This window comes from Cervus canadensis, chromosome 6 (genome assembly GCF_019320065.1).
Source record: "Cervus canadensis isolate Bull #8, Minnesota chromosome 6, ASM1932006v1, whole genome shotgun sequence".
NCBI lineage: Eukaryota > Metazoa > Chordata > Mammalia > Artiodactyla > Cervidae > Cervus > Cervus canadensis.
Genome location: NC_057391.1, coordinates 46146414 through 46160668, shown reverse-complemented (window position 1 = coordinate 46160668; position 14255 = coordinate 46146414). Strand labels below are relative to the sequence as shown.

Here is a 14255-nt window from a genome sequence, read left to right as displayed (position 1 = left end):
TTTTGGAAGGCTTTCTGGAATTATCTAACTGAAGATAATGTAGCTTAAGCTACGACCCAGTAATTCCACTCTCAGGTATGTGCCCAATAGCAATACATACACATTGCTCTGACAGACACTTATGTTCACAGCTGCATGAACATAGAAACAACCGAAACAGGCTCCCAAAGTTAAATGCACAAATAAATGGTGGTATGTTCTTAAAAAGGAAAATGTCAAAAAGAAAAATATCATTATATACAACATAAACTTCAAAAACTATCAAGCAAAAGAAGGTACAAATGAAAGAACTTTATGATTCCATCCGTACAGAGCTGGCGAAAACCAAATGATTACGTTAGAAGGTGGGACACTGCTTACTAACGGAGAAGAGGAAGAAGGCTATATTGGGAAGTGGCACAAGATGGGTCTCTGACTCAGCTTCTTGATCTGGGTGTGAGTTATAGAGGTGCAGACTTTGTTACGTAATTCCTTGAGCTGTACATTTTTCACTTTTCTCCTGCATTGGCAGGTGCGTTCTTTACCACCTGGGAGGTTCTTTTCTTTTCACTTTTCTGAATGTATGTTATACTTAAAAATAACATATAGGAAAGAAAAATATCAAAGCAAAGGTATATGTTACAACTGACAATATTTTAGGACAAAAGTAGTGCTATGTAGATCTTTTTGAAAATTATGCATAAATATAGAGAAGTTCTCAGTTTTTTGTTGTTGTTGTTTTAGCCTACTTTTAATCTTTGGTTAAGAAATCCTTTTTTATTGTCATATTTTTATCTAAATTTTAGGTTAATAGCTATTTTTTTCTCAGTACAAAAATATATGAATTATAACTTCATTGTCTTGTGGTATTTATTTTCATTAAGGAGAAGTGTACTTTTAGGGCATTATATTATGAAGGACAGGGAAGTCTGGCATGCTGCAGTCCATGGGGTCACAAAGAGTCAGACATGACTGAGCAATTGAACAACAACAAAAATTACATAATCATTGTAAGAAAAAGGATTTGTGTATAGAGTCCCTGAGGTAGATTCAACAAAATATTATTATTACTTTTTGACTGCACTGTGCGGCTTGCAGTATCTTTTCCTCAATCAGGGATTGAACACAGGGCCATGGCAGTGAAAGCACTGAGTTGTAACCACTGGACTGCCAGAGAATTCCCTGAACAAAATATTATTATGTCCATTATCTACAGATGAAAAAGCTGAGGACTCACAAGCTTACATGATTTTACCCAAAGTAAAAAGAAAATTGTAAAGTATGAAGTACTCATATACATATCTGACTCACACATTCAGCATGATTTCTACATTCCATTATAATGGAAAAGCACAGGCTATGGAATCAGAAAACACATGGATATAAATCCCGGATTTCCCACAAATTGTAATCTTGAGCAATGAACTCAATAAGCCTCAGTTTCCTCATCTGTGAAACAAAGACAGACAACACTTATTTTACAGAATACTGAGGATTAGTAATAATGGGTTAGTAGTCCTCGACCTCCATCACACACTTCATTAATGACAATTAGAAATACTGCTGTATTAACTTTATATATAGAAAAATACACGTATACATGTATATATACACAACACACATATACAGTTTCTAAGGAAAATTTTGGAGTATTTCAAGTGCATTATATTATAATTTGGTTTGAGAGTGGTAGATACATAAGGAAGCAAAAGGAGAGAACAAAACAAAATACACAGCAATACCCTAAGAGCTGTTATACTGGGAGCCTAAGAGGAACAGAAACTAAAAGGACAAGAAGACTGACACAGAATAAAAAACAGAACACCTGAAAAGAAAGACATTACTAATTTCAAGTGTATTGTTCAGTTGCTAAGCCGAGTCCAACGCTTTGTGACCCCATGAACTGCAGCATGCCAGGCTTCCTTGTACTTCACTATCTGCTGGAGTTTGCTCAAACTCATGTCCATTGAATCAGTGATGCCAATCCAACCATATCATCCTCTGTCACCCTCTTCTCTTGTCCTCAATTTTTCCCAGCATCAGTCCTTCCAACGAATATTCAGGGTTGATTTCCTTTAGGATTGACTGGTTTGATCTCCTTGCAGTCCAAGGGACTCTCAAGAGTCTTTTCTGACATCACAGTTCAAAGCATCAATTCTTCAGCGCTCAGCCTTCTTTATGATCCAACTCTCATATATGTACATGACTACTAGAAAAACAGCAGCTTTGACTTTAAAGACTTTTGTTGACAAAGTGATGTCTCTGCTTTTTAATATGCTGTCTAGGTTTGTCATAGCTTTTCTTCCAAGGAGCAGGCATCTTTCAATTTTGTGGCTGCAGTCACCATCTGCAGTGATTTTGGAGCCCAAGAAAATGAAATCTGTCACTGTTTTCATTTTTTCCCCATCTATTTGCCATGAAGTGTATACTGTAACTCATATCTAGCAAAGCATCATACAGGTAAAAACAATGTTCAATTAGCCTTTATTTACATGTCAAAGGGAAATAATAAATAATTTTGAAGAGAGATTTACTAAATAATATTTTGTACACATCTTTTACCTCTTGACCATCTGTAGATAGGACTCTTCTTTAAAACTAAAACCACTAAGTCTACACAATGCAAGGTAGAACTACAAAATAAAGAGACTAAGTAATGAGTCACATGTGGTACTTTAGAGTCATACCTGATATATAACTTATTTTAATTATATTCAGTCATTCCAGACACCACGAGGACAAACTATTACTTTCTGTTTTTATCTTATTTCCTGAAAGTAACTGCAGCAAAACCTTATTTAGGAGTCCATTCTCCTCAACTCGCTGCCTGTTGCAACATTTCTCTTAAATTAAGAGAGTAATAAAATAAAATTGTAAAAAACCTCAAAACTCACAGATGTTTTTAAAATAGTATTTTGAAACATTCACCCCATAAAAAACAAAAAACCCAAACAAAGCAAACACACCATATAAGAATACAGCATAAGTTTCTCACCAAACAGTTGCCAAAGACACTAAATACACCACCTCATTACATCAAAATGAATGGCCTATCAGTAGATAGGATTCACTGATGATAAACAGCACGTAAGGCAATGATTACTTATGACTTTACAGAGTACAGTAGTCCCCCCTTATCCACAAGTGACACAATCTAAGAGCCCCCCAGTAGATGCCTAAAACTGATAGTACCAAACTTTAAATATACTGTTTTTTTCTACACATACATACCTATAATAAAGTTAAATGTATAAAAGTAAGAGTTTAACAATTATAAGATAGACCAATTTTAACAATATACTATAATAAAAGATTTCTGAACGTGGTGTGTGTCTCCCTCCCTCCCTATAAAAATATCTTACAAATTGAATGCCTTTTCCATTTTAACTAATACTTATCTGCTCTGTGACAATAACCTTTGCGGTTTGAGGTTTGTTTTGCAGTCTGACAGCAAAACAAACATATGTTCTTTATCCTTCATAACTTCAAGATAGAAGATTTGTTCTGACCACAGATCTTTGCCACACAGCTTATAAATTTTCTTTCCTAATTAAGAAAAGAAAGCTGAAAACTTTCACCTTTTCACTTAAAGGAAGCAGTCTGCAGTTTCTCCTAAGCATATCTAAATTGCCAGCATCACATACTCTTGCACTTTGGGGCTGTTAAGTAAAAAAAGGGTTACTTGAAGATAAGCACTGATAGCTGGGATACTACAAAGTGACATGGGCTGGAGAGACTAGAAAAGGGGTGATTCACATCCCAGGCACGATACAAAATGGTGTGCTTTTTATTTTTATTTTTGGTGTGCTTTTTAAAACTTACGATTTGCTTATTTCTGGAATCTTTCATTTACTATTTCAGACCACGGTTGACTAGTTGAAGATAACTGAAGCCACAGAGTAAAACTGCAATTAAGGGGTGACTATTGCAGTTTTGATGAAGTAAATCACATAGATATAAATGACGGTAGTTTTATTTGTTAAACTTTACATTAAAAAAAAAACTTAAATATTTAAGTCAAGAATGTCTATTCTTTGTTAGTACTTAAAAAGGATTTCAATAGTTAAGTTTTTGTTTGGTCCCCTCCTAACACAGACGTGGCTGAAAATTGTTTTCAAGTAGTTTACATGAAGACTGTTAGTGGGTTTCATGGCAACAGGTCTTTGGAGGAACACTGAAATTGTGGTTGTTGACTGAAAACTACAACAACAAACTTCTGGCAGTGTGTATGAAGAGGCAGAAAGAGGCTAGAGCACCAACAATCTTTAGCTATTTCCTTTTGGGGTTAAGTAGAGAGAGTGAATCAATGATCTTATTAACACTCTCACCAAACATGAAGACAAATTATTGATTAACCAAAATACAGAAAAGGTTTTCAAGTGAGTGACCTATTTTTGGATCAACCAAGAAAAGCACACTTATAAACACTTAATTACATACCAGAAATTATGCTAAGTACTACAAGAATATAAAGTTTCATCAGACTCTGACTTTAAACCAGTTATTGTCTACTGGGAAGACAGTGAAGTGAAAGTCGCTCAGTCGTGTCTGACTCTTTGCAATCCCATGGACAATACAATCCATGGAATTCTTTAGGCCAGAATACAGGGGTGGGTAACCCTTCCCTTCTCCAGGGGGTCTTCCCAACCCAGGGATCGAACCCGGGTTTCCCGCATTGCAGGTGGATTCTTTACCAGCTGAGCCACAAGAGAAGCCCAATGGGAAGATAGGACAGACTTTAAAAAAACAACAATTAAGTAGAAAGCAACAAACTGTAAAAGTGGTTAAAAAAAAAGGCAATGCATTGAGATATCAAAGGAAGGAAATCACATGAAGGAAGGGCAGCTTGAGATGGCTGGCATGCAGTGAAATATAAGGGATGAATTGAGAAGTATAGGAGTAAGCATTCCAATGGAATGGAACAATAATGATTATCAAGTAATCCTTTGTATGAAGTATGTTAACTGTACATTAAACCAGTCAACACAAATTAAGATCCTGCCTAACTATTCCCCTAACAAAAAACAAAGCAAAGTAAATAAACTATTTTTTTTTTTTCCCTTGTTGTGAGATGGGGAGTAGCAACTTGCAAATTCTTTATACGGCAAAGCTGAACATTGACATCCCCATGTAGTTCTTAATCTTTCATTTCCTCCTTAGTTTGAAGTCAACTCAGTCGTGTCCGACTCTTTGCGACCCCATGGACTGCAGCCGACCAGGCTCCTCCGTCCATGGGATTTTCCAGGCAAGATTACTGGAGTGGGTTGCCATTTCCTTCTCCATAAATAAATTATTTCATCAAGATAATATGTGAGATTTAAAAAATAAAGTCACAAAAAAAAAATAAAGTCACAAATTTAAGAAAATTTCAAAAAATATATTTTAAAACCAATTATACATTACTTTTAAAAGAAGCTTGTTAGAAAACACATCTATATTTTTTCATTACACTCCTAAATATTTTAAAAATAAACTGACTACACTGACATTCATATACAACTAATAAGGGAATAAGAGAAATCAAAACATATGATAATCACTACTAACACTCTGCTATTTAACTCAGCAGTAGAAATGTTTTAATAGAAAGAAATACTAATACATAGAAAACTGAAAATTAAAAGTACAGAATTTACAGATGAATTAAACTATGTATATTTACAAAGGAATTAAAAAGGAGAACAAAGCCTCTTGTTTAACTTACCAACATAAAATGAGGAGTTGGAATGCAATAAACTTTCAGTCCATAAGCGACAGAGTTCACTTTCAGTCAGAGCTTCAACTCCATAACAAGCTTGATATTCCACTTTTGGTAGTACATAAACTGGAAATTGCTGCAATTCAAGGTTATACTCTTATAAAGCTTTATTAATTTACCATTAACAGTAAATACATTTGCCTATATAACTTTGCCACTTTTCAAAATGTTTTCAGGTAATCTTATTTCATCCTTTCAAATACAGTTGGATGCAGGCAGAAATATGGATAGAACCCTTAGTAGACATGGGCAGTGGTGGATAAAAAAGAGATTGTGAACCAAGAGCCTCCCCTGCTGCTGCTGCTGCTAAGTCACTTCAGTCGTGTCCAACTCTGTGTGATCCCATAGACGGCAGCCCACCAGGCTCCCCGCGTCCCTGGGATTCTCCAGGCAAAAACACTGGAGTGGGTTGCCATTTCCTTCTCCAATGTGTGAAAGTGAAGTCGCTCAGTCGTGTCTGACTCTTAGCGACCCCATGGACTGCAGCCTACCAGGCTCCTCCATCCATGGGATTTTCCAGGCAAGAGTACTGGAGTGGGGTGCCATTGCCTTCTCCGAGAGCCTCCCCTACCCTCAACCAAAATCAACCTATTCATAACTCTTCATACATACCTTCAATCATACCTCTTCATACATAAATATATTTTATTTCTGTCACTGAACATGACTGACAGAATTCTTGGAATAAAGCCTGGGTTACATAATTGCCCAAAGGTTCAAAAACTAGAAGCTGGGAAGTCATGACTGTAATACATACTAATAATTCTCAAGAGGGTTAAAAAAAAGTATGATTTTTTTTTGCCCATTTAAACCATTAGTCTCATTGTCTTAGGCTTAAATACCCTGAGCAGCTTGTTTTCATTCTACGAATGTATGAGCACTAATACTTACATTAATACACATGGATGTTGCTCTCTTCATTAATACAAAAGACTTTATTCCAAACACTACGTATTTGACAAATTAGCCATTTAGCATTTATTGGTCAGGACTGTACAGATTAAGCAAAATGACTATACTTATGACTAGTCTAAATGAGATGTAAGGAAATCCATGCCTGTAACATAACATAACGCTAGTCATGTTCACTGTGCTCATATTAACTCACTTCTGTCAAAGAAAATTCTAATCTTAATAGCAGTCTCTTCATTTCTAGCTGCAGAGGGAAAAACACATGATTGAAGGAACTTATATAGCCAGTTAGTACTTGTGAGACGGGGCTTCCCAGGTGGCTCAGTGGTAAGAATCTGCCTGCCAACACAGGAGATGCAGGCAATGCAGGTTTGATTCCTGGGTCAGGAGGATTCCCCGGAGGAGGAAATGGCAACCCACTTCAATATTCTTGCTTGGGAAATCCTATGGACAGAAGAGCCTGGTGGGCTACAGTCCATGGGGTTGCAAAGAATTGGACATGACTTAGCAACTGAACAACAACTTCTGAAATTATACTAAGCTGTCTTTCACTTTTATACTTGAAACTACTTCATAAATGATTCAGAATGACCGATTTTTATTAACTGGCAAATTTAGTGGGCCTAACATAATGGTGGTGTTAAGAATAATTCAAATCCAGTAAAATTTCTATGAACAATAACTTTGGCTCATTATTACCTTTGAATATTGTAAAACTAATAATAGTTTTACAATAGCAGTGCTTCTTAAATTTCAATGCGCATGTGAATAACTATTTTAAAATAAATGCAGAATCTGAGGTGAAAACCAAGTCTATACATGTTTAACAAGCTGTTGTTTCTGGGCCCAAAGTTTGAGTACTAAGCTCCCTACAGTGTCACCTTAATTTAAAAAAAAATTATGATTAGGATAATATTATTGCTGTGTGCTAAGTCGCTTCAGTTGCGGCTGACTTTTTGCAGCCCTATAGACTCTAACCTGCCAGGTTCCTGTGTCCGTGGGATTCTCCAGGCAAGAATATTGGAGTGGGCTGCCTTGCTAACATCACTTAATTGTATCATAATTCTTCAGCAATTGGTAATCTGCATTTATGGTTGCTTATAGTTGCAAATAAAACCCAGAGATAAAGAAATGAAGGCTCAAAGGGTTAAGATACGTGCTCAAGGACACATCACCAGTTCCCAGCAGAGTTGGAAAACGAATAATTGAGAAAGAAGATCCTCTTTTGGATCATGAATAGGTAATAGAATTAACTCAAGATTTCTTTTCAAATTAAAAAACATTACTCTTTCTGAAGAAAGTACTCTGGGGAATTTTCTTTGATAATACTGTCATATCTATAAAACTAAGTCTTGAATCTGGTATTAATTTATGTATTCTACTGCCATCTCCAGGAAGCCAAGGGAAGGAAAAGTCTGAATATTTTATCTCAGTACTCCAAAATTAAAGTGAAATTTTAAGTACAAAGTTTCCAAATTATATAAATTAAACTTACTGTTTTCTTTATCCCTTAGTTGTTCACTTCTAAGTAAAAGCTTCTCTTGGTCTTTCGTCTTCCAACCTTTGTAAACCTTTCAAATTTTTCCATACATTCCGAAATATTTCATGGCTAGTATCCTGTCACTAGGATAGTGACATAGCTAGTATCCCAATAGGTACATTTCTGTTGTTCCCTAAGATTCAAGCACCTTCAGGATACTTTTCTCTGGACCAAGAATGCCAATATAAACTTCAAGATAACTGGATCTAAGTTTTTTAATCACTTCAGAATATAACTCATAGGAAATTTGGTTAACTGAGACAGACAATAATATAATATTAAATCATTTAGAGGTATTTGGTCTGGATTTCATAACTACATGCAGAACTCAGTAAGTTATAGCTTCATCTTGTGTTCCAAATGAGCCTCTTTTTCATCACTTGAGAGTGGCCGCTGTTCTAGGTTCCCCTCTGTTGTACAAGATTAAGCAGAATCTTGATGAGAAAAAATAAATGACACTGGAAACTAAAATCTCAGCTACAGTAACAGAGAACTGAAGAACCAAAGGAAAAACAAAGAAGAAACGAGGTTCTTGGATAGAAGCTGAAGAAGTTGAAGAGACTTCTGAGTATTTTAAAACTTGATCTAAACCAGTAGGTTTTAAAGGAGGAAATGTTAATGAGGATGTATTCTTACCTAATTGGAGTTTAAACACTACCACTTCAAAATTTCAACTAGTGCCTCAATTTCCCTTCCCTAACACCCTCCTCTCTCCTCATGCCTCAATTTTTTCTCACTTATTCAATATTTATTTATTGAGTTTCTATGGAACAAAACATTTGAGAAATACAGATGACTAGGAGATGATTCCGAAGGGAACATATTCTACTAAGGAATTTAAAATATGTGTACTAAACTATTACATATAATGATAGATAAAATAAGTATTTGCTGAAAATTTTAAAATTATACTAAGGGTCTGACATAATCAGAAACCGAAGGCTCCTATTTAGCTATTCTTTGGGACCTGGTGGTTTTGATATATTTTGACGAGGAGTGAATACTCTCCTATAAGGTTTTATAAATTTCACTGTGGTTAAGTGAATGACAATGTCCTTAACAGCTTATCTCATTGAACAATTAAATCAGGGTCCAAAATATTCCTAGGCTTACTTAAGAGATCCTGCCCATCAATAATTTCTAAGTGTTATAAGCTGGTAGATCAATACATAGTGGTATGGGCTCACAGAAATGATGTTAGCCTCCAAATAATCAGATAGCAGGTAAGAATGAATGAAATAAAATCTTGAAAATACAATCCAAAGCACTGACACTATATGTATTTAAGATGTGCATGCTATGGCCACGAACTTAATCACAGTTAAGTATAGATGAGACAGGAAAAAATTAGGAAATAAAATCTTCTAATACAGAGAATACCTGTATTTATCGAAAAGGAGACTAAAATCAGACCTATAGCATTTTGTCATTCCCTAATGTTCTCTTTTAAAAAACTCTCTACCATATGTTTCATTCAAAATGAGCTGGTTTCTAAAATTTCAAGTCTGAACCAGTGATGAATACCAATTATCAGAACTTTTCTTTTCTTCTTCTTTTTTAAATTCAGTTACACCTTAATATGATAAAAGTAGTAGTCAGGGACTTGATCCACAAGGGTCAATGCTGGAACATCACAGTTTCTTAGCCCCAAACACACTGACATTCTACAGTGGTCACTCATGATTCTTAATGGGTGGCAGGTTAAACAGCAAGAAATAGAGAACATCAGAAAAGGAAGGAGCTGGGACTTCCAATGTAGGGGGTGTGGGTTCAATCCCTGGTTGGGGAACTAACAACCCACATGCCTCATAGGATGGCCAAAAACATTAAAAAAATAATAAAATAAAAAGGGAGGGAGGGAGGGAGGGAAAAAAGAAAGGAAGAAAGGAAAGCAGGAGGAAGAAAGGAGGGGGGAAGGTAAGAAGGAAGGAAGGAAGACATAAGGAAAGGAAAAGAAAGGAAGAAAAAGTGAACTATGATAAAATGGACAAAACAGAAAAAATCTTATTAGGAAACAAAGGAGAGACTTATTTCTTACATAATCATTTATAGCATAAAAGCTCCTCTTTCTTTACCTAAATTCATTGGTTACACACACAAAAATCAAACTAACCTCAAAGAGAACTTAAAATATCAAATATAACAAACTGCAAAAAGAACCAATTACTCAAACTGTAGCAAAAACTTTAACTAAGGAAAATATATCAAAGCCCCAAAGAAACAATAGAGGAAAAAGAAAAGAAGACATTTAATCTTCTATCAAGCCTGGGAAGACATCTTCAAATGTGCATGAAAGCCCACCTTTCAAAATGCAAACTTTTAAAATAACTCAAAAAGATTCTCAAAGAAAGAAAGGAAGGGGCCAATAAAGGAAAATCCAAATTCACAGAGAAAGCTGGAACATATGTGCCAGTCTAGGTCAAGTCTATAATGGTGCCGTTTTCCACAAAGTTTATATATAGTCCACGCAAGAATGTTATCAGCACTCATGATTATTACATTCAACTAAACTTTATTAAAAGTGTTTTCAGTATTTTACTAAAAAATCTCAACCTGAAAAAACTACTGTAAGAATGATCCATAACTTAAAATCAAACTTCATTACAACGGCATGTTCAATATTTGCTGCCCACCTACTTATGCTATGATATCTTAACTCCCCAAGTAACAACTTACTCTTCTGATTTTCTTCCGTTTCTTAGAACGTGGTCTGGTCTCTATCCTCTGGACGCTGCATCGCACAAGTAACAACAGGTCTTGCAGGCTAAACAGCTTATAAACAAAATTTCCTTCCTGAGGAGCTACATATTCTGATGTATCTTCAACATAGTCCTGAAGTTCATATGGCAATCCTTTAAAAATAATTATATTCATCATTTTTATTTTAAACTACATTAGCCCTTTATCCATCATAATCCAAGATAAAACTATTGAACTACCAGCTTTCTATTTCCTCTGACCATTACAGTATTAGCATTTCTGTTTACTTTAATTGCAACTCCAGCAAGAGCTGAAATCAAAGCTTTAAGGTTCTCTTCCTTTTACCCTACTACCCTCACTGACGAATATATCAGTGAGACAACATACAAAGTAAAAAAGAAGAAAAGTTTTAAAAAGTAGTGTTCTTCATAATAGAGACAGACCTGAGGTGCAGCCTAATATCTATTTTACAAAATGAAAAAGTACAAAACTGCAGTCTAACAACAAGAATAAGTAAATTTATATTAATACATATTTATCATGATTTTTGACACACTTCCCCTTCATCATTTCAGCAAACCGTATTATCTATAGCTTATTGGCCATTGTAAATGTTGAATAAACATAGGTTACAAAAATCCATACAACTGTCAGTGCATTTTTGGAGTGAAGGGTTTTACAGTCAATGATAGTTCATTTTCCAATTAAAATGAACCATCAGTGACTATGTAAAGATCATAGACATTATTACAAAGAGAAAAGAGGGGAATGAGGGGGAAATAACCTAAGGACAAGGAACAGGCAAAGCAGTTAATATAAAATTCTTTGTAAATATTTACTTACGTCCTTTTGGCTTCTGAAAGGCAGAAGGCCAGATAGACTTCGACCAGCTAGAGGCATCTGACGGAGCAGAGGGTTGCTCAGAAAGAGGAGGCTGTTTAGAATTTTCTGAATTCATTAAGGGCAATTCAGGTATTTTTCTGGAAATTGGTTTTAAGAGTTCATCCTGCATTTTTAAAATTTCCCCAACTGGATCAAATTTTTTATATACTCGTTTGATAGGTTTTTTTAAAACACATGACTCTTCAGGACTACAAGTACTATTGGTCTGGTTTCCTGCAGAAGTCTGTCCTGAGGAAGAATTTAGACTAGCTGGTTTAGAACTTAAATTAGAACCCACTTCAGCTGTCTTTCCATTACTATTATTTTGACACTCCATATCAATGATTAAACAGTCTTCATCTGTATCACTACTGTCAAGAACTACATCTTCAGCATTAGCTGCTTCTGATGTAACAGTCTTTTCCTTTGAATTATTGTCTGTGTTCTCTAGAACATTTACTCTTTCATCAACACTCTCCATTTCAGTGGCCATATCATTTTTATTAGAGGTTTCAATTTCCATAGAACTTTCTAATTGTAAGGGATCAGATGTTTTCAAGTCACTATCTTGCACCAAAGACTTGTCAGAATTTGTTACCTTCTCACCACATGGTATAACTCTCTGATCATCTTTATTTTTGGACTCCTCAGGGCCACTGTCTATCATACCAGTCACCAGCTGTTTCTCCTTCTGCAACTGTTCCATCAGAATCTGAGATAAACTTCTAGAATGAGCAGAAATGTCTGGTGAAGTTGGTGCCTCAGATGTGTCTGCTATGCTGGGGGCTGTGAGCGTATCTGTCATGGTGGGTACTGTGGAGGTACTTGTTGGACTTGGTGACTTTGATGGTTTGGTGGTGGTTGCTCCAAAAGTTTCAAGTTCTGTGACATCATCATCAAACTCCAGATCCAAATTTTCTCGGGTCTCAATTTTTCGGCACTCGTTAACTTCATAAGATATCTTAAGAAAATATATTGGCAAACTATTAGCAACAATTCTAGGCCACCCCTCACCTATCAGTGACCCATCACAAACATAGTTCATACTCTTTAAAAGGAGAAAGAAAAGTCAAATGGCTTTGAAAGGTTCTTGCTTTGACAAAGTATTAGCAACGATTACCCTCATCTTCCCAATGAAATGTTGACGAAACACAGAAAAATTTTCCAAGTTGCTATACGATAGGAAACGGGAAATACTTGTGAACTACTACATCTCAAGAGGTATTCCCACTAATCAAAAACAGGTAGCACCTCAAAGAAGAAATGTGAGGCCAAACAGGAAGGCACTGGATTTCCCTTCACACCCATTTTATATGCTCTTGCAGGGACTTAGGTGACTAGGAGAAAAGCCTCTTGCCATTCTAAGGAAACGAATGCAACTGTGGAAGAGTCACCAGCCTCTAACATCAATCAGTACCTTTCTTCACACATTCACTCAGGGAAAACAGCTCTCAAAAGTATGAGGAAAAATGGATAGGAAATGGTTTTACTGTATCTTGGGACATGAAGCCATTGAAGGTTATAGTTTTTAACGTATTGTTTTAGTCATGGAAGAACTCCAGACAGTTTTAATTTATTCAGGAATAAACTGTCTTGTCAAGTAGCAAAATCTCTCCTCAGTCTGGCAGAGTATTTTAGATAAACACCATGAAATTGTCTTATAGCTTAGGATTTAAGAGAAAAATATTCTGACAGCCTCAGGCAGTAAAAAAGATCTGTGTAAATTACCTCTCTGAAACTCAATTTCCTCATCAGTAAAATAATGATAAAAGGGTCATCATCTTAGGTTTGTTCTAAGCATTAAAAGTGCAATTATATATAGAAAATTTCTTGGTATAGTCAATCATAGCAGTTTGTCACTAAATAATACCACTTTTAGTAAAAAAAAAAATAAAATAAAGCTATACACTGTTTACGTGAGGCATTCTTACACAAAAAGATTCAAGGAGAAACAATGGGACATGACATCAAGAAAGAAAGAAAGAAGGACTAACAATATTAAGTGTTAGAGAAAAGTCAATGCAAAAAGCATTGGATAGAAAAAGGAATCCTATGTTGAAAAAAAGATGAAGTCCAGGAAATTCCCGGACAGTCCAGGGGTTAGGACTCTGTACTATCACTGCCAAGGGCATGGGTTCAATCACTGGTCAGAGAACTAACATTCCACAAGCCACATGGCTCGACTGAATTAAAAAAAAAAAAACCTAAAAGAAAAAGGATGAAATCCACGATGAATAGATAATGATTTGTGACATGCCAAATAAAATTGTCAAAACTGAAAAATAAAAGAAAAATTTGAAAGAAACAACTGTACTTGGTCAATGATACACTGTTTCAAAGTAAGTAAAGAAAGGGATGTAGAAAGTATGAATATTTAATAACTGAATCAGGTACATGAATGACTGAAAACAGACACATAGACTACAAAGATATACCTTTCCCTGCCCAAGGATCGAAGCGGTATTTCCAAAGACGGACTACAAA

At 35.5% G+C, this 14255-nt stretch overlaps 1 protein-coding gene across 2 annotated transcripts in view; it reads right to left on the bottom strand.

Moving 5' to 3' along the window:
- ICE2 (interactor of little elongation complex ELL subunit 2) overlaps positions 1 to 14255 on the bottom strand; it is a 60994-nt gene that overhangs the window by 18503 nt on the left and 28236 nt on the right. For both annotated transcript variants that reach the window (XM_043471795.1, XM_043471794.1), the window contains exons 10-12: positions 11733 to 12732; positions 10866 to 11041; positions 5684 to 5813 (exon numbers count right to left, since the gene is read on the bottom strand). In XM_043471795.1, the coding sequence (XP_043327730.1) occupies positions 5684 to 5813; positions 10866 to 11041; positions 11733 to 12732 (1306 nt within the window). The remainder of the gene's footprint in view (positions 1 to 5683; positions 5814 to 10865; positions 11042 to 11732; positions 12733 to 14255) is intronic.